Source organism: Gymnogyps californianus, chromosome 2 (genome assembly GCF_018139145.2).
Source record: "Gymnogyps californianus isolate 813 chromosome 2, ASM1813914v2, whole genome shotgun sequence".
Taxonomy (NCBI): domain Eukaryota; kingdom Metazoa; phylum Chordata; class Aves; order Accipitriformes; family Cathartidae; genus Gymnogyps; species Gymnogyps californianus.
The window spans coordinates 46359255-46378526 of record NC_059472.1 but is presented as its reverse complement, the minus strand read 5'-3'; the positions used below and the strand labels follow the sequence as shown (position 1 = coordinate 46378526).

At 41.6% G+C, this 19272-nt stretch overlaps 1 protein-coding gene across 4 annotated transcripts in view; it reads left to right on the top strand.

Annotated features, from left to right (window-relative positions):
* MAPRE2 (microtubule associated protein RP/EB family member 2) overlaps positions 1–18726 on the top strand; it is a 93024-nt gene extending 74298 nt beyond the window's left edge. For all 4 annotated transcript variants that reach the window (XM_050890803.1, XM_050890804.1, XM_050890802.1 and 1 more), the window contains 3 exons: positions 5932–6071; positions 10600–10758; positions 16573–18726. In XM_050890803.1, the coding sequence (XP_050746760.1) occupies positions 5932–6071; positions 10600–10758; positions 16573–16644 (371 nt within the window). In that variant the 3' untranslated portion in view covers positions 16645–18726. The remainder of the gene's footprint in view (positions 1–5931; positions 6072–10599; positions 10759–16572) is intronic.
* The last annotated feature ends 546 nt before the right edge of the window (positions 18727–19272 follow it).

Below are 19272 nucleotides of genomic sequence, written 5' to 3'. Positions count from 1 at the left end.
ACAATTAATAGTTGCCATTAAAATGTTAGTTATTTTAAATCTAAAGAAAAGTCTTCATTTATGATGGAGAAAAGGCTGTGGTTAGTTCCCATCTATCAAATCTCCTTCTATTAAAGATGAACTGAGGGAGTCATGCCATCAATAAAACTTTCTCATCTGACAAGTAGACTCCATTGTATGTTCTTGCTTGGATTGCTCTGCTGAAATTTGTAAAAGGTGCTTCAGTTTCAAGTATTCGTACACACTTCTCTTTGCCAGCCATCTGGCAGTGATGATCAACGTAGAGCTCATCAGACTGTACTGTAGCCAGCAGCAGTGGAGGTATGGAGAGCTGAGGGGACAGAGGGGTCCTGCCACCCAGGGGAAGTTAGTACCACAAAATAATTAGACGACTGCGCCACAGCATGTTTGGACGCTGAAAGTCGAGTCAGATTTTGTCTGAGGTCATTTCATTCCCATTAAGCATCATTTGTCATCACTTATGCCATTAAGCATCCCTAAATTGAGCAGTTTCTTGCATCCCAGTGTAGCTGCAACAATAAGTGTGTGTGAATATTAATTCATCTACTGTTCTCACTCATTTGTTTGAGTGGGTGGAGAGTTTTTCTTTAGCTCATGAAGAAATTGCCAGCTCTGTGGCCTCTTAGTGGGTTTGTTTTTTCTCCTGTGGCATGAGTCAGGAATATTCATTTTATGAAATCCTTTAATTTGACTGAAGATAGACTGCAAGTGATTCCCAAATTCCACTGAAGCAGTGGTTGTGTGGGCTCAGCCAAGTCTCGTGCTTGCTCAGGGCTTCCATTGCTCTCCACACCGTCCTCATGCACGTCCACACTGTATTCATGCACATGGTTTCTTGGAATTTTACATAAATATTTAACGGCATACTAATTACTCATATAGCTTCCAGGAAGATTTCTCTCTAAACATTAAATATGTCTCTTGTCTGCAAGACTGTGCTTGTGATGTAAAGTGACCTGGAATTTGCAGCCTAGCTTTGTTGTACCCAAAACCTGCACAGTGCCAGCAACCACTGTTTTAAATTGCAGAAGTGTACATCTGCTTGTAAAACTTATGTCTTTAGCAAAAAGAACAGTGAAGCTGAAACTGTGGGGGATATATTCAATTATGATGGACTGACTAGTAATTGTTTCTGGAGCACCACAGAGAGAAACCTTTAATGCATTTCAAAGCTGGTTCATCTAACTTATTTCAGTACAAGAACAAAATAATTTGTCTTTCAACTGTGAATTTATTTTTCCCATCTCTGCTAGTGTTATATGGGCAGGTACAAAAAGTTATCCAGGTGCTAATTGAAGCAGCTGCGATACTGTTTATAAAAAATTCTAATTGGACCCTGCATTGACCTAAAATCAGAGCATGCTGTAACAGAAGTTCTCACAGAAGAGTGGAGGTGGGAAGGCACCTCTGAGATTGTCCAGTCCAACCCCTCTGCTCAAAGCAGGGTCACCTAGAGCCAGTTGCCCAGGACTGTATCCAGTTGAGTTTTGAGTATCTCCAAGGGTGGAGAGACCCCCCCCCGCCCCAACCTCTCTGGACGGCTTGTTCCAGTACTTGATCACCCTCAGAGTGAAGAATTTTTTTCTTACGTTTAAATGGAATTTCTTGTATTTCAATTTGTGCCCATTGCCTCTTGTCCTTTGACTGGGGACCACTGAAAAGAGCCTGTCTCCAGCTTTTTTGCACCCTCCCTTCAGGTATGGATAAGATCCCCCTGAAGCTTCTCTTCTCCAGGCTGAACAGTCCCAGCTCTCTCAGCCTTTCCTCATATGTGAGGTGCTGCAGTCCCTTAGTCATCTTCGTGGCGCTTTGTTGGACTCCTTCCAGTACGCCCATGTCTCTCTTGTACTGGGGAGCCCTGAACTGGACCCAGCACTCCAGATGTGCCTCATCAGTGCTGAGTAGAGGGGGAGAATCACCTCCCTCAACCTGCTGGCAATGCTCTTCCCAATGCAGCCCAGGAGGCTGTTGGCCGCCTTCCTTGCTGCGAGGGTGTGTTGCTGGCTCATGCTCAACTTGGTGTCCACCGGGACGCCCAAGTCCTTTTCTGCCACACTGCTTTCCAGACTGTTAGCTGCCAGCAAGTTCTGGGGCGTGGGGCTGTTCCTCTCCAGGGGCAGGGCTCTGCAACTCTTTTTGAACATCAACAGTAAGCTTGAAAAGGAATTGGTGATGGGTAACGTTTGCGGTGCTGATTACAACACAGTTCTCTCAGTGGTCAGTGAAAAGAGCTGGTTATCTGATTTTTTTTTTTTTATATAAAATATTTGTATAAAATTTTGTGCTTTCTCAGACTATGTAAATGGGTTATATATAAATATTTTCATAGAAGATATGATGTTGGACAGAATTTAAACTGCTTGGATTACATAGCCCCTCTGAGCAATGCATTAGGAGTTATTCCACAATTGCACTAATTGACTGCAAAGCCGTTGTGGTGCTCAATAGCAAAGTCATTAAGTCTACCAAGATCGTTCATCTCCGTTTAGATATCTGGCTGTCTCAAGTACTTTGCACTACTCTACCAACCAGCATCCTTTAATTATTTTGTGAAATTAAGCTTCTGTTAGAATGGGAGGCTTACTTCTGAGCTGATTCTAAAACTGATGTTTCAGAATAAATGTGCAGTAAAGCTTTTTTTTTCCCTCCAGGAAATTTTAAATTAGAAATCCCTAGGCATTCTCTGTTGCAATTAAGTTCTATCCAGCTGTCGCTGATACAGTCTGAAATGCTCAAGTTATTTAACTGGTTTTTATCTGTATTACTGAAATTGGAATATCGTGTTCATTTAAGAGCTGATCCTGAGCAGCAGAGCAAAAGTCGATTTCTTTTTATTTGTCTGGACTTTATAAAGCTTAGTAACACTTTGCTGTAGAAATTCAAAAGGCTTTGTTGTTTTCAAAGGAGGGGAGAATATAATGCGGCATACTGGTGCTATCCAGCCCTCTCTGTCTGCAGACAGTGGTGATGTGGGCTTGCTCAGCATGCTCTGGGAGGACACCTCAGCTGCAAATTAGAGAGAATACCTGGGGATTAAATGTTTGTGCCTGCTCCGTCCCTAACTCTCTCTGCAGGTTAAAAAGAGGTGTGTACTTAATCATTTGGCTTTCTGTGATCAGTACCCTGATCTACAAAGAACTAGCTCGCTTCGCAGGGCTGTTGAGCCTGAAAGGGAGCAATATGCTGTGGCTGCACAACGTGCATTGCTTGGGTCTTGCACCATGACCCCCCAGGAGAAATGGTGAAGAGCTGACAGGCCAGGGGATGCTGCCCTAGAAAAGCTGAACAGCTTCTCCTATGCTTGTGTGCAGGTGCTTGCTGCCTAGGGGAAGCCCAGTGCTGCCTTCGAGTAGAAGAAGGGTAGTTGGTAGAGGGGGGAGCTGCATTGGCCAGCCAAGGTTTCACGTCTGAAGTTCCATAGCTTGTTTTATAGCATTTAATTTTCAGTTGATATCGTGAACTGCATCTTGCAGGTGTAGAATACAATAAGAAAAAAATGTCGATACCTTGGTTTAGTATACATATATATTATTTTAAATGTTGTATAGGTAACTGTTGCAGTTGCATGTGATACATGTATTCATTAAATAACTTGATACCCAACTAGAATGCTGTAGTCAAAGTGATTATTTCATGTGTGTGTTTATCTTGCATATTTTGACACCAGTTTTCTTCTGTTTATCTGCTAATCCAAATGAAAATGATTTTCCTGGCTTTGAGAGCATCTTAACAATCTGGCGCTGAAGCGGCTGATTTTTAGTTAGTCAAAATATGGACTAAACCTGGAAAGTGTTGAAGGCAGGGTGCTAAAGTTTATGAAATTGCCTAAAGAAAGAAATAGCAGCAAAAGATCTTGGCATTTTTAATGTTTGTCCACAAATGATTTATTCCTTGCTGATCTAAGTATGATGTGAAAAGTAGTTTCATTTCAGGCACATACACAACATTGAATTTTCCCAACTTCAGCGAGTCTGTGTACTGTACCTGAAATCTGCTAGAGGTGAGTTTGTGTATGCAGTTAGACATGGAAGCTATTGGAGTCACCAATTTCTGAAAAAAAAAAAAAAACAAAAAAAACAAAACCTGACTTTTTTTTTTTTTTTTTTTCCTTACCTGTCTTATATTAAAAAGCATAGAAAAGGAGGATGGGCATCTTGCACAGCAATGTTTACACAAGCTAACTGAATTATCAAGTTGTTTATTTGTGTTCTGTTGGCATTAGATGAACCAGTTAATACGGAGTTATCCTTAGAGGCGGGAGGAGATGCTTGTTACAGAGAGACTAAGTCAGGAAAGCTTAAGCAAGCTTCATTAAATAACCCATTGCTGCTCTCCTTTCCCATCACTTTTCAGCTCCTCCAAGGGACCACTGTACACAGTTCTAGGTCAGTGAGACCGTGTGAGCTCCACGGTTTGGTCATACAAGCAGCCCCACAAGTTGTCTCTCTCCCCCTCCTGCCTTTCCCTGCCTCCTTGCGATTTCTTCCTAGTAACACCTTCGTAAAACATTGTTTTTACGATGAACTGCTTTATTAAAGTGTTGTCTGACACTGGGGATACCTTGTGGAAATGACAACTTAGAACAATTTGTAGTGTGCCATAAATCAAGTAATCGTATGGGAGGAGCAGCTGGTGAGGTGTGGGGTGGAAGGTGACTGCTGAGAAAGCTGGGGCAAATCCCTCTGGAACTGGTGCAATGCAAGCTCAGAGCTCAGCTGGGAGCTTGCTGGATTCGGGCTTTTTCCCACACCCTGTGTGCCCCAGGCTTCAGAGCCAACAGCATTTGATGGAGGAGGATGGCCATGGAGACCATCAGCGTGTGCGGACAGCTGTATTTTGCTCTTTGTAAGAAACAGTGATAAACGTGGGTGCTGCAGAGCAGGACTTCCGATTCACATGCCTGCTTGATAAATCAAATAAAATAGGTTGAAGAGAGGGCTGGGTTTCTGTTCTGTCGTCTTAAGCCAAGCAATTTTTGTACTAGATGTATGTCCATTGCATCTGAAATTTATTCCTAGTCGGAGGGGATAAGGAAAAGGCTGTGAGTCAGAGTACAGTACTTGTGGGAGCCAAGGCAAGGTGGACGACTGTGAGCTGGGCACTCGTGTACCGGGGCTGAGTGACTAAATCAAACAGCCAGTGACAAGGAGAGGAAAGATGGAGAGGCAGAGCAAGGTGTGAGGAGCTGGCTGTGAGGTTTGTATGAAGGCATTGCAAACCCTTTCACACAAATGTTCCTCTGCTCGGGCATTTGTGTGCCACAGGCTTTGTGAAAAAGAGTACCTGTACGCACTCGCTACTTGCCATTTTTGCTGGTAAAGATGTTGCTCTGTATTCTGACAGATTTCCAGTGCAAGTAATTAAAAACAAATAGCAAAATCTAAGCAGATCAAAACTCATCTCTTGGTCACTATGGCAACTGTGAGTTCACCGATGGATTTAATTCTGCATGCTCTGTCTGAATTTCAATGCCCTTGTCTCAGGGATGGTTTACATTTGAAAATGAGGAAAGCACAGTTTAGCTGAGTTTTTCAAGTCTGTCCCGGGGGAATTGAAGATGGATCTGTACACTAAATATTGGGCTGGGGGAATGGTCTGTTAATGGCATATTTTTTAAAGCTGAAAGCTGCTGACAGCTAAGGGAACTTTATATTCTTAGGTTGATGTTTATTTATTTTATTTTCAGAGTTACTTCACTCTCAGTAGCAAACTCAAAGTAAAACTGCTAGGAAATGTGTTTTTTCCTTTCCCAAGGTGTAGCAGCACTGGAACTTCCTCCACTGTCACCTTGAAGTAACAGAGAGAATGGCTGTCTGTAAAACGAATACTTTTGTTTCAGTACCATGTTAATAGGAATGTATTTATCATGGGGATAAATTTTGATTATTATTTATTTATTGTACTTTTCAGGTGCTGCTAAATCCAGTCCAGCTTCTAAACCAGGATCAACACCTTCTCGCCCATCTTCAGCAAAAAAAGCTGCACCAAGCAGCTCAGCATCCAAATCGGATAAAGATTTGGAAACTCAAGTCATACAGCTCAGTGAACAGGTAAATTTGCTTTAGGCATAAATTTGCATTTAGGAATGCATGGATGCATTCATTGTCACAGGCAGGCATGACATCTAATATTGCCCTCTGCTGAATGATGCTCTCCAGAATTATGAAGGGACAAAAGATTGAAATAGCTCAGCTGGGAAGAAAAAAAAGTGATTTATTGTTAAAAATAACAGCTGACAGAGATGACTGGTGTTTGTCAGTATTTTTGAAAGATGATCTTAGGAATGATAGGTAAGTCTTGCTGAAGTATGATAACTTTATTAGATTTTGAAATGTATCTTTTATTTCACTTGGATAGGAAAAATCCCAATAGTGTCTTTGCTCTTGTGTATTACAAATTTGAAATAAATCATTTTAATGTGTCGTTGTGGAGAAAACAAGCCTGTTTGTAATACCAAGGTGTTTGAGATTTGCAGCTGAATTAAGACTAGCTCATTGCACTCTGCTTTCTGGAAGGAAGGTGTTAAGAAGCTAATACGCCTTTTTCATTTAAAAATGTGATCTACCTTTGTGAGAATACTTAGTTATATTATAAATAATGTTCTGCAATATAATTAATAAAGTTTCAGAATTTCTTTAATGTTAGGAATGTAAGGGCTTAGTTTTCATTTATGGTATGGAGCTTTACACCACTCTGTCATTCCTGGACATGCAAGAGTGTCTGCACTGGACATGAATAAATAGCTGCATCTGGCTCAAGACTGTGCTGGCAGAATGGTGTAAATGCCACTAGTATAAATGAGGCCTAATCCCTGTATTTGTCCTGGACGAGGGAAAATGGAAAGGAAAAACCTCGTATTTTAGAACCTGAGCTGCCTGGAAGCTGCACTCAGGAAGAAGTCGTTATTCTGGATCAAGAATAATTTTCCACAATTAAAGGCATTTCTGTTTCAAATTTTCATTGACCTGAGCAACAAAGATTTCAGTTTGTTGGGGCACTGTTTGTAAATTCTTGGTTATTGTTGTGTACTTAAGGTGGTGGATGGATAGCCACATCCCAAACATGATGTACTGCAGAGTCAGTGTATAATTCTGAGCAGCAGAGAGCACAACGGGGTCCACCAGCCTTCCAAATGGGCTTTTGATTGTTGCTGTAACCAAAAAGTTTTTAAATGTTGCACAAGGAATGGATGTATATATTTTTTTAATGGAATCTTTTTTTTTAAATCAATGTAAGAGTGGAGTTCAAATGTCAGCTTAATGCAACTTAAACCATGACATTTGTACTCAGAAGTCAGAACGTGTTCACTTCAGCAGGAAGAGTTGGTTGGGATCTGAGCAACATAAAAGTATTTGATCTTGACTAAAATAGGCAGTCACTATCACATCCACTGCTAATGTATTCCTAGCATGTTCCATGTGTGAAGACCTTAAGCTTTATATACAAATAACCCTGAGGGAAAACTGATGATTTTCCCCGTCACCAAAGAGGAGAAGAAATTTTGAGGATTTGGAAAGCTGGTGTTTTAATAGGTAGTTTTTAAGAGACCTCTTCTAGCTAGAATGGTCTGGAAGGCTTTTTTTTAATGCTGGCAGCATTTGGTATGTCATTTCCCACTAATAGTTACTTGTGCACCATGGGCATATAACACAAGCCAAAAAAGCTATGCTGCAAGCAGCTCTGAGCCAGGTTTTTCCGACCCCCAGTCTGAACATGCTGGAAGAGCTAAATTGCCCATTTTTTACCACTCTCCAGCAACCAGGGAGGTGAGAGGAGCAGCCACTTTTACCCCTTTGCTGTCTTGATTATGAGTAAGAAATGTTGAATGGTGTCTGTGGGTGTCAGATTCTGATGTGGCTGTAACATATTTTTTTTTTGTCCAGCCCTTTCATGGACGGCAGCTAAGGGACATTGAAACATCTGAACTTCTATGCAATTTGTAGTGGAAAAATTTAAGTAGTGGGGCTGTACATACACTATATTTTACCACAGGGTTGCTTAATGAGCTATTTGCAATAATCGTAAGCCATCCATAACATTTGCTAGTTTAACAGCTCCCAACAATCTTAAAGTTTCTCTTAAAATGGTCTTAGCTATTGCCTTGGTCTGTGCTAGTAAATTAAACACTTCCAAGGAATGTCACTGTGCACTGGAACTTGATTACCCATAGCATTAAAATGCTAAAGTGGTCCCTGCTGTGGTTTTGGTTTGTGCCAGCTAGTACTCTCCCAAAGAGTTTGAGTGCAGCTGAGGAGACAACACAGATGAGGGACCATTACGTATGGAGAAGGGATGTTTACATATGGCGAATGGTCCCAGGAACCGTTAACTGTATGCTAGTATACACATAGTTTCTGAAAACAACACCATCTTGGCTGCGTGTTTACAATATGTACTTAATCTCCCACCTGGCTCTGCAGTCCTGTGAGTATTTGTACTACCAATAAGCACAATCAGAGAAAAGACCAGTTAGTAAGAACTGCTGCCTTTGCACCCATTAATTGGATTGCAGAGGGGTACTTCTGGTCCAGAAACAGAGCATGGGAGTTAACATGCACTGTTCCTCATACAGGATCAGCCTTCTGGCATGTTCATAGAAGAAAAAAGTAGGATGTGGATGTGCTAAGTATCTGAAGAAAAACAAATGTGTCACAGATAGGTAGTTGATGTGTAACTGAAGAAAAGCATATCTGGTTTGGTTATAACAACATTTACTGTAGTTAAATAACTACGTGCATATATGCATAGTTTAATGATTCTGTTTCTTAAAACAGAGTGAATGTGATAGAATGAAAACAGGAGAATGTCTTCATAGTAAATAGGTCAGAAGGGGAGATGGTCTGAGCTATTAGCTGCCAGTGTTTCAGCTGAAGTTCGTTGTTCTCCCAAGCTCTAGCAAGCACAGAGCAAGGGATCTGGAAGCAGTTACGTTCTTGTTCTGTCTGGATGCAGGCATTGCTTTCAAGGAATATGCTGCTGCAGATCCAGAAGACACGTCTTAAATGTAAGGTCTTCTATAGATCAAAATATTGTAAACTCTTGTTCCATTTTGCTATTCCTACTTTCATGAATAAATAGTTAATTTTAAGGTGACTGGTCGTTGTGTCAATCATAGATTCAAACTGTCAAGGGAAGACTTGGGTGTCACACTCAGGCAGCTGGTCAGAAATGGGTTAGTATGTGAATGAGATGCTCTGAGATCCTGCCCTGGTAACAGGTCAGTTCTGCTGTCTGACACCTCTGAGAGTGCAATCAAAGGTCAGAAAAAGGCCTTGCGAGCTCAGCAGTTATGGAAAAATGAACCGATAGGATTTAGTAGGCTGTCAAAGCATTGTTTGAACTCTGCTGGTATTTTTACTAGTGAAGGAAATAAATTAGCTTGCAGTAGAACTGGCAACACAGAACTTCCTATTAAATGGTATTGGTTCACTGAAATGTAGTCTGATGCAATTTAATTTATTTAGCATGTTTTTATTTAGAAAATCATTTGTATAATTGCAAGCCTTAAAATGTGGATGCTAATTTGGCTGTAATTTGGATGTGATTGGGGTCAGTGTGTTTACTGTAGACAGCTTCATCTGTGATTATTTCTGTTGGTTGTTACACTGCCGTCCTCCAAATTTGAGAGCCACTTACACGTTATTCTCATTGTGTATACCCCGTTGGACAGTAGTTTATCTGTTATGCTCCCACAAAATTGTTCTTTTTTAACTATATATGTGGTGTGTGTATATATATGTAAGTATAAAAATATATTGCAACGTCTGTCATGATTTGTATGAAGCCTAATCATTAACAGCTATGTTGCCCATAAATGATTTACAGCAGTCCTAGTGGTGAAATTGAGACTGACAGTATAGCTTGAAGACTCTTGTGAACAAGGTTGCAAAGAGAAAGATACTTGGCATTTGAAAGAATTCGTTGATAGAAACAGCACATCAATCAGAGCAGAAAGTCCGTGGTGTGCAGCTGGTCACAGCATCAGAGTGCCGAAACACAGGTCTATAACAGTATGGTAAGTGGGGAGGCAGAAAAGGAGAGGTGAAAAAACAACACAGCAGTACTCACATTTGCAACTAGAGGACCTTTTAATTTCCTAACTAGACCATTTCCCTTTGTGAGCTTTTCTGCTAGATCTACATATTTTTAGGCACGGAGATATTGTAGGTTTCCCAACAACTACACATTAATCCAGGCAAAATAATGCAACTACTGAGCTGAAAGTTTTATTAATTACCATTACGTGACACTTCTGGCAGCTTTGTTAGGAGATAAGTCTTAAGTAGCCCTGATTCCTGAACTGCTGCTTTGGGTTTCAGTATAAAAGAGCACTGAGAAAATTGACCTTTAAGGATCAAGGTTAAGATGTATCCAAGAGGCGTAATGGGGGAGCCTGATTTACTATTCTCTATTGTGTAAGGTTCAATTTAGCACTTCAGGAAAAAAAAAGTGGACTTCATTTTAAGCTATAAAATTGAATATATATTTAAGATTGTTTAGCATGCATAATTTTAGACTGAGTTGTTTTGTCTGTAGTGCACCTCACAACTGATGCGTCATGTCTTGGTTTATATGCAGGTACATTCATTAAAACTTGCACTTGAAGGCGTGGAGAAGGAAAGGGATTTCTACTTCGGCAAATTAAGGGAGATTGAACTTCTCTGCCAAGAACACGGGGGAGAAAATAATGACCTTGTCAATCGGCTAATGGAAGTCCTTTATGCTTCAGAAGAACACGTAAGTTCAAGCTTAATGTCTTTTATTTAGACAAAACAGCTTAATTTCGTAAAAATTTATTGGCACAGTTTTGGGTCATGTCTTGTATTTAGGTCAGCAGAACTGTAGCAGCTAGGATTTCCATGCCTCCTCCCCCAAAAAGGAAGTTTGCATTTGCAAACAACAGACTTTACAGCTTGGGGAAGGGATTCAGGAGGCTGGTTGCTTTTCGCTACTTCGGTGTAGGTTTTGTATTCTAGGTTTCCTGAAGTTGATCTGAAAGGGGAGGGTGTGTGTCACAATTTTAAATTGATTTCATATGGTTCTGAGCCTTAGTTTTGTTTCTTCGTCTTCTGCCTTTCTGCATAAAGTCTTTTACTCATGTTCTTTAACGTGTTGAAAATCACAGAAATTCTGACAGAGGTGCTGTTCAATGTCTACAGCTGTGAACCTTCTCTAGCCCACGTGGCAGTGTTGTAATATGTACGGTGCGGGCTGCCAAATACATAATTATATCTGCAGAGATAATGCTCTTTAGCAACAGGATAAAAAAATGCTATAGGCAAAATTCTTCCTTGTGCAAACCCAATAATCCTCTATTACCAAAATTCCAGCAATGTATTGTCTGCAAGATTAAGCAAGAATCTCATTGCATCTTAGACTTAGCGCTGTAGACACTGAACAAAGCAAGAAGCTGCAAAGGGTGCTGGTTAAATTCCTCAGATACGTTCAGGATAATGATTCAGTGGAGATTTAGCTGAACTACTCTCATTCATGTTAACTAAATCCTTGTATGCACTGCACTGACGATTGACCCTTCAGTCTCCAGTGGATGATGGGTTTGGCTCCAGGGCGTATAAGCATCAACTTAATCTCTCAGCAGCACTGTGGTACCTTAGGCTGTCTTATATCTGTTCCCAGAAAGCTGTTGCAGCAGTAGTCAGCTGACTTAAAATTTTATGTCAAAAGTAGTGCCAAAGGAACTACTGACTCACATGCTTTTCTAAAAAAGACTAGTAGAGCATAAATGAAAGTTAAGTGCAAGAGGGACACAAGCTTGCCGCTGACAGGGGCCACTGCTCAGATGCGAAGTGACAGGGGAAAGAGGATTTGTTCAACAGTGCGGGGCGAGTGCTAGAGAGGCAAAGGAGGAGGAAACCATTATTTTCACAGGAATAAACAATAAGACAAATTTGCCAGGCACGTGATAACAGGCTAAAAGAGTTACATATATATAGCAGTCAGAGAAAATGTCTTCTGGATTCAAGAACAGTGATTTATTTATAAAGCAAAGTCAGAAAAACCCTTCTTCTCCCCATACCCCTACCGCATCTGTCTGTCTGTTGGCTTAAATAGCAAGTGATTCCGCGCCAAGGAATGTATTTGTTACTTTTCTTCCTGCAGTTTTCCTTACTGGCAGAGCACATCACAAAATGTTCTGCTTCAGTCCACAGCCCAGTGTTTTATCTGCTTCCTCCTTCCAAGCCTTTCTCTCTCGAAAGTATCATCTGTGCCTGCGCATGAACTAGATACGACGACTGTGCCTTTATCTAAAATGTGTTTGCGGTTGGAGGCCGGGTATGTCACTTCAGCAGGAGAGCGCTGCTCCCCCAGAGAAGAATACAGAGGCCATTCCCCACGCAATTTTTTTGTACCTTTTAGTGGGACGCTTGATCTCCTCATCTTCTGGGGTGCATTTCCTCCTCAACTTAGCAGGTGGACTGTAATTTGCTGAGGAAGGACCCCGATGCGTTAGCACTAAACCAAAGACTGTGGTTCCCTTGCTGATGCAGATCCTGCCTACTTTTTGTTTTCGGACTTTGCTGTCTCATTGCCCTGCTTTGCCCTTCAGTTCTGTTTTTTTTCTCTCTCTGTAATGAATTTGTCCCAAGTTAAATTCTGTATCTCGCAGCATTTTGCAGGTTAATCCCTCAATAACAGCAGTTTGGCTTTCCCAGTCCCCAGATGGGAAATAGCCCCAATTCCCAAACCACAGGCAACTCCGGCATTCCTAGTTTCTTGCTAATGAATTAATGATAAATCCAGCTTAGATTTTTTTTTTTTTTTAATCTCTGTTTCAGAGTGTCTCAAGTGTACAGAGGCAAAGTGGAAAAAAGGATTACATTAATTTTCAGGATTTGTGACATTTATAAATGATACTGTGGCCATGAGGCTTTTCTTCAGGAAAGGGATGCACAGGAATGCAGTTCACATATACTGCACAAGCGATCCCTGACCAAAGCCTTGTGCTTGAATATCGTGACTAACCTAAATTTGTTTTCAGTTTATTCTTCTATTAACTGCTTGATAGGAACCTCGAACTCTTCCTTCCTAGCTGTAATTTGACAGGCATCTGCTGTATTCGACATGGCACAGAGATCATGTCCTATTTTTCATACCAACTGTTCTTATTCAGAATGGATAAGTCTCCCTTTATACTTAATTTTCTGTTAAGCTTAATTTAATCCTCCTAAAAGAAAAAATAAGAAAAAAAAAATCTGGACAGCACTTTAAGTGGTCAGATCTCCCAGTAGCTCATAGGTCCCCCGTGAGCATTGTAGGCTGTCAGGTGAATTCTGTGTAGAATGATTCAGCATACAAGTATAGAGTTTAGTCCCTATAAAAAGCATTCTGCAGAGGTTTGATTATTGTAGTATTGCATTGAAGAGATTTTTATCAGGTTCATGTCATGGGGCGGGGAGTAATTATTTTTTCAGAATTCCAAGTCATAGTGTAGTTTCGACCATGTCATTTCATAAGCTTCTGTTTTGTTTAATTCAAAAAAGGCTAAAATTTTAAGACTGATTAATTTTTTATTATTATTTTTTGGTCTTGATTTTGGTGAGTTTTTGAGTTTTAGAGCACAAATATCAATCCATTTGGGTTCCTTGTCTTTAGAGGCTCCCTTTTCTTTTCCCTGTTACAATTCTGTTACAAACCTCATGATTATGTCTCTGCTTATGCAAGAGGGATGTTGTATCAGCTAGTGTCATTTAACATTTGGCTGATCAGTCTGTAATCCTTTGTAATTTTTAATTACAAAATGCTCATTTGTAATCCTACTTCTTCATCAAAAACATCAAAGTTGACAGAGAACAGTATTAAAAAAGGATACATTCGGGTGGTTGGGAAGATGTGGCCCCTACCACTCATGCTATGACTGCTATAGACAGCATTGAGACCTCAGATAGTATGTAAAGCATTTGGTCATATGGTCTTACAGTAGGAGAGCTTCAGACTGATGAACCAGAAGAGGCTACGTGTCTAGTTATGAAACCCGGAGCCATGTAGGTCTTAGCATAAAGCAAAAACGTAGGAAAGCTTTTGCTTTCCTACATAGGCTGTTCTGGTTCAGTTCATGCAGAAGTTGGGTGAATTGCTGACGTTTGATCCATCAGTTGCTCAGCTCAAGTTTCCAAAGCTATTGCTCAAAATGCAGTTGGTTTTGTATCTTTATGCTCTAGCAGCTACTACATCTGCTGCTACTTTTGGAAAAGGCACCCACCCCCTCAGCAGCTGGTTTTCGTGAAGTCTAGCTCTTCAGTCTACAGGCACACCTGAATAGTTTGAGGCAGATGGATCAAAGGGTCAAAAGAGAGCACCATTCATCGTGGGAGACAGAGATGACCATGGTTGTGTGATCCAAGCCAGAAATAAATGCTTTAAATAGATCTTCCACTACTTTCCTTATTAGGGGATGCTATTCAAGGAGATTCCACAGTCCCAAGGTAATTGGGCATAGTGACTCTTGTCTTTCCCATTTCATGTATTTATACAAGCTGTACATACTGAGAAGCATGTGTCCGAGTCTCAGAACAACTTCTGAGGTAGTCATATAAGATTTACCATTTCCATCAAAGGTAAGCCTGGCAAGAGAGGAGCCACCACTCTTCTTCAGAGCTGCAGAATAGGTTCCCAAGGCACTCCCTGTGGTTAGAGGCTTTTCCTATTATATGCGTGAAAAGATAGCATGTACGTGACCTATAAAGTCTGCATGAGTGGGCTTTCTAATAGGTGTCTCTCATAAACTCTGCATATACAGAGCCTATGGAACAGGTGCATTCCAGAGCAGGTCACCTCAACACATAAGGAGGGTCAGGGTAGATGGGGTTAAGGGAACATAGCTCCCTGCCACTAAACAAGCTCCAGTTTTCTCACCCGGTAAGGCAGGGTCACGTCCTCACAGCTGTCAGCTTCTCTCTGTGAAACTCCTGTTCTCTGCAAGTCTTGCACCCTTGCAGCCCATCACAGAAGTTGTGATTTTTAGATACTACGCAAAAAGCTGTTTTGACGTGATGTACCTACTGTATGTAATAAAGGCATCGTTCCCCCCAAGGGGCCATAAGATGCTAAACTGCAGTTGTCCTGACTGACATGTGTGGCCTCTACCTGAAAATAGCACCTGAGTGATAGAAAGCTTGCTTTCAATTGAAATTTGGCTGTTTCTGTATGAGGTAAACAGCTGGATATTTCCGTTTATCAGCAAATGTTAGGAACCTTATTCTCCTGTTCTTGCCCTTTTAGAAATGTGAATATTTTATTGCGAGAAGGGAATTTTCTTATTGCATAAGCTGCTCTGAATTATTCTGGGAAAACTCAAATTACGGCCTCCCTTTTCTTTTAATTTTTGCCTCAAATTTGAAAACTTAGTATCAATTTGTTGAAGTTTGCTGTTCAAGCCGCTTGCTTCTAACGAAAATTGCTGGGAGCCAGGCTAGTTCTGCAGAGGCACCACATCGGGGATGCTGCGTTTTGAATGGCAGCTCAGTGTCTTGGAAGAGTGTTTTCCTTTGGAGCTGCCTATAGCGGAGCGCTACTAATGCAGGGCAGAGAGTAGATGCGGGGGATCTTTTCAGTGAACCGTGCTCCAGAAAGATGGAGCCCACTTGAGAGGAAAGCTGTAAATGCAGCTGCGTTCAATGGGAAGACAGAAGTAATGCCCTAAGAGTCAGCCAGCCTTTTTGAGCTCTGATACATCCAGGCCAACTCGGGATACCGGGTTTGTTGTCTCTAAATTGGAAATTGTTTGAAACTGGTTATTGCCTGCAGTGAGGATCCAGCCTTGCCTTCGGTCAGGGATTCTTCTCCCAGCGGGAATGTATATTCAGAGAGACAACTCTGGAAAATACCGTGCATAAAAGCCATTTGCAAAAGGGAAGTGTTTATTAGTGATTAGTGCCTTTAACAGTAGCTCTATAAATCAGAGAATACTGGACTCTATTTTTTTTCCAAAGAAAATGTGTTTGCAAGTCTTTGGTTACATTTTCTGGATGCTGCTAAAAATCACTGTTTTGGTAACCTTTGAATTCTGGTCTGTGTTAGCATGGGTATATTATTTTGTAGTATATCTGACCTCAAAAAGGAGGCTGAGTTTAATTTTAAAAGCACATGATAGCAAAAGTGTCTTGTCCATTTAGTGATATAAACCTAGAGTGAAGATTGTGTGAAAACTACAGCAGACAGGTTCAGAAATCCTTGGACAAACTGAAAATGGGAGGACATCAGGATGCTATGATACAGCATCTAACTGTTGAGCATCTGACTGTCTAGCTCTTCAAAATGTTCACTTACCGGAACAGTTAACACTCAGTGATGTTGAAAACTGACGCTTTTTCTGGGGAAGTATCAGTATGCATCTGCATTGATTAAAAGCAAAGTAAATACATTTTATTGTAATATTACAAGATGCTGCTTTTCTGAGGTAACAGCTCATTTTGTTCTTATGTGCATGAAAGTTAGAAGTTAAGCTTTAGGCTATGGCGAGCGCCTCGGGGCAAGGTTACAAGAGGAATGCTTTCTGCTGAGGAATGTTTTGGGGTCTTTTTCTCCCTGCAGGAAAGCCACACAGAAGAGCATGAAGGTGAAGAGCAAGTCCATGAACAGCCCCAGCAGCAGGAGGAGTACTGACTCTCCCAGCGTCTCTGACAATTTTCGTTTTGTGTGAGAACTTTCTTCTGGAGAATGGAACATGTGCGGCCTCAAACTTGAAATCAGTTCACTCCCAGTCTGCCATTAACATTTATGTACCATAGTGAGTGCCAGCCAACCACTGCATTCTGTACCCATACTTTGCCAAGATGCATTTGCAGACGTCTTCTTTCAGTGTATCTTCCCAAGAGGTTGTAGGGCTACATCACCTACTGTACATCACTGCAACTTCACCACTTGGCTGCTTGAGATTTGTTCTGCTCTTTAAAAAAATATATATATTTATTTTTTTTTCTTTTTTGTCTTAAGTATGATACACTTGTAACTTGTTCTAACATATTTATATTGGCATTTTGTGTGGCAAGAAGTACCGTACCACTAGCTGTGTCTCTCACTTTGTGGTGCTTTCGCGTTTTCTAGTACATCTGCCTTGGGGCACAAATTCGGTCGAACAATTGGAATAAAGGGATACAGTGGAAGTCATACTCAAGCCATAACGATGAGGTGTGTTGTGGAGGAAAATGCTCGTGTTGCTCACATTTATTCCTTTCCTGCCTTCACAAAATGGAAGGCAGAGCATCTGTTTCACTAGGAGAGATTTAAACCCCTGTGTTAGAAAGCTTGTTAGAAAGCTGCATGGTATGTTTTTTGGCTTATTTCTGGAGGAACAGACATCCACTTAAGTTTTTTGAAAACCCTCCCAGTTTCCTGACTAGTCAATAGACATTTCCCAGCTTTTCTTCCTTCCTGAGGAATCCAGTCCCAGCCTCCAGCTGCAGCTCTGCCTCCACAGAGCTCAGTGCTGATGGAGGAGAGAAATCTCCTTGACACAAGTGTAGCTGCAGGACACGATCTCTGCCGTCATACTTGGCTTCCCACCCCTTGGAAGAGGACAAAGTAGGCCAGCCATTTCTTTTTGCTATCCTTCCCCCCTCTGCTGCCCCGGCCGCACAAGTATGGAAGACGGAGAATTTCCTCACTAGTGCAAGGCATGGGATAAAAACAGCAACAGCACTAGCCCTGAACCCCCCTGAACTCCCTTTAAGTGCGTGGTGGACACCTCACGAGTGTTGAGGCTGCTTCCGAAGCGCGGAGAGGCAGTGAGGAGTCCTTCTGGAGAGAGAGCACACATCAGAGGGGGACCAGCTGACCGAGGGGCACAGAGCTGGTTCTGCGCTTGGCCGACCTTCCTGCGGTGAGGCCGGCGCGGTGCAGAACCACATCTGCCCTGGAGATGTCTGCAGTGAGAGCGTTCCCTTCCAGTGCGGTCCCATCGCCCTGTTCTAAATGATGGTATTTTATAAACAGAGGTATCTTGAAGTATATAAAGCATTCCTTATTTTTCTCATAAAACTGCGCATTGTAGTCTCTCTGAATATTAAATCTTGGTATTCTTGGTCTCCCACTTGATTTTCTTAATTCTGGATAGTTATGCTGATTTAGCAGGTACACGGAAGTCCCATCCCAGTCGGCAGTCACTGAAAAATTCCAAAGCCTATTGAACAGCTAAATCATGTCAGACCTTCATGGGCTCCTTAAAGCATAAGTTCCCAGCTTACGCTTCCATAGAAAGATTTTCAATTAATCAACCCCCAGCACACACACACATGCATGCGCAGTTTTCTGTTCCTAATCAATCTTTTGCAGCTAAGTGGCTCTTAGTTAAACGTGAGATCCCTGCTGACGTGTTGCACCACAGACAATATATAAAATACTGTTAAGCACTAGAACAGGTATTTCCAGTTCCTTGATCGCTCCCCTTGCTCAGCAGAAGGGTTTCTGGACCCTGCGGGCTGAAGGTTTCCCAGCCCAGCCTCCAGCATTGACCTCACATCCTACCTGGTGATGAAGTGAAAGTACTGAAATGTGCGAGCCAGCGCTTTCCCATTTCGATTGGTTACGACTAAGGTCTGGTTTATAAAAAATGTGTATATTCCAAAAGGAGTATTTCCAAGAATCACCACAAATGGGGGAATTGTCGTTTTCGTTGTATTTGTGTTTATTAGAACATATGTACTTATTACAATTGTCATTGTAATAAACAGTAGTTCTTCATAATACTGTTGAACCGAAGAGCAGTTACTAATTTTTTCCAGTCTCCAGAATGTCCTTTAACCTGTATGGGATTTCTGATGGGGCAAGGAGTTTTGGGATCCAAGCTATAAACTTAATGTCATCAGCACCAGTCTCTGCTTACTGCAGTTCATCCTTCCGCTAATGCTCGAGCAGATGCATGGAGAGCACTTCAAGAAAAAATGTTTTTCTAAAGGTACAAGTGGTCGGGTTGCTGAGCTCCCCGGAGGGTTCATAGCCAGGCTGTTGTGCCTCTCTCCTTTTCTCTCTTTGAAGCACGTTTTAAAAAAAAATTTAAAAAGCTGAATTTCATTTCCTGAAAATTCCTTTTATCCTATTTCTGGTCTGAGGACCGTAGCCCTCTCACTGCTTGTATCAAGGGGGAAGTGGCTGACGGAGGGAGCTGGGGCAGTAAAGTACCTCGTGGGCGCTAGAAATTGGCTGTGCTGAGGGGAGAGCGATGCTCTGAAAGGGGAAAGACTTGTCCTTCTCCCCCCACCCCCTATGAGTAACCCATTCTTCCGTTATGGTTTT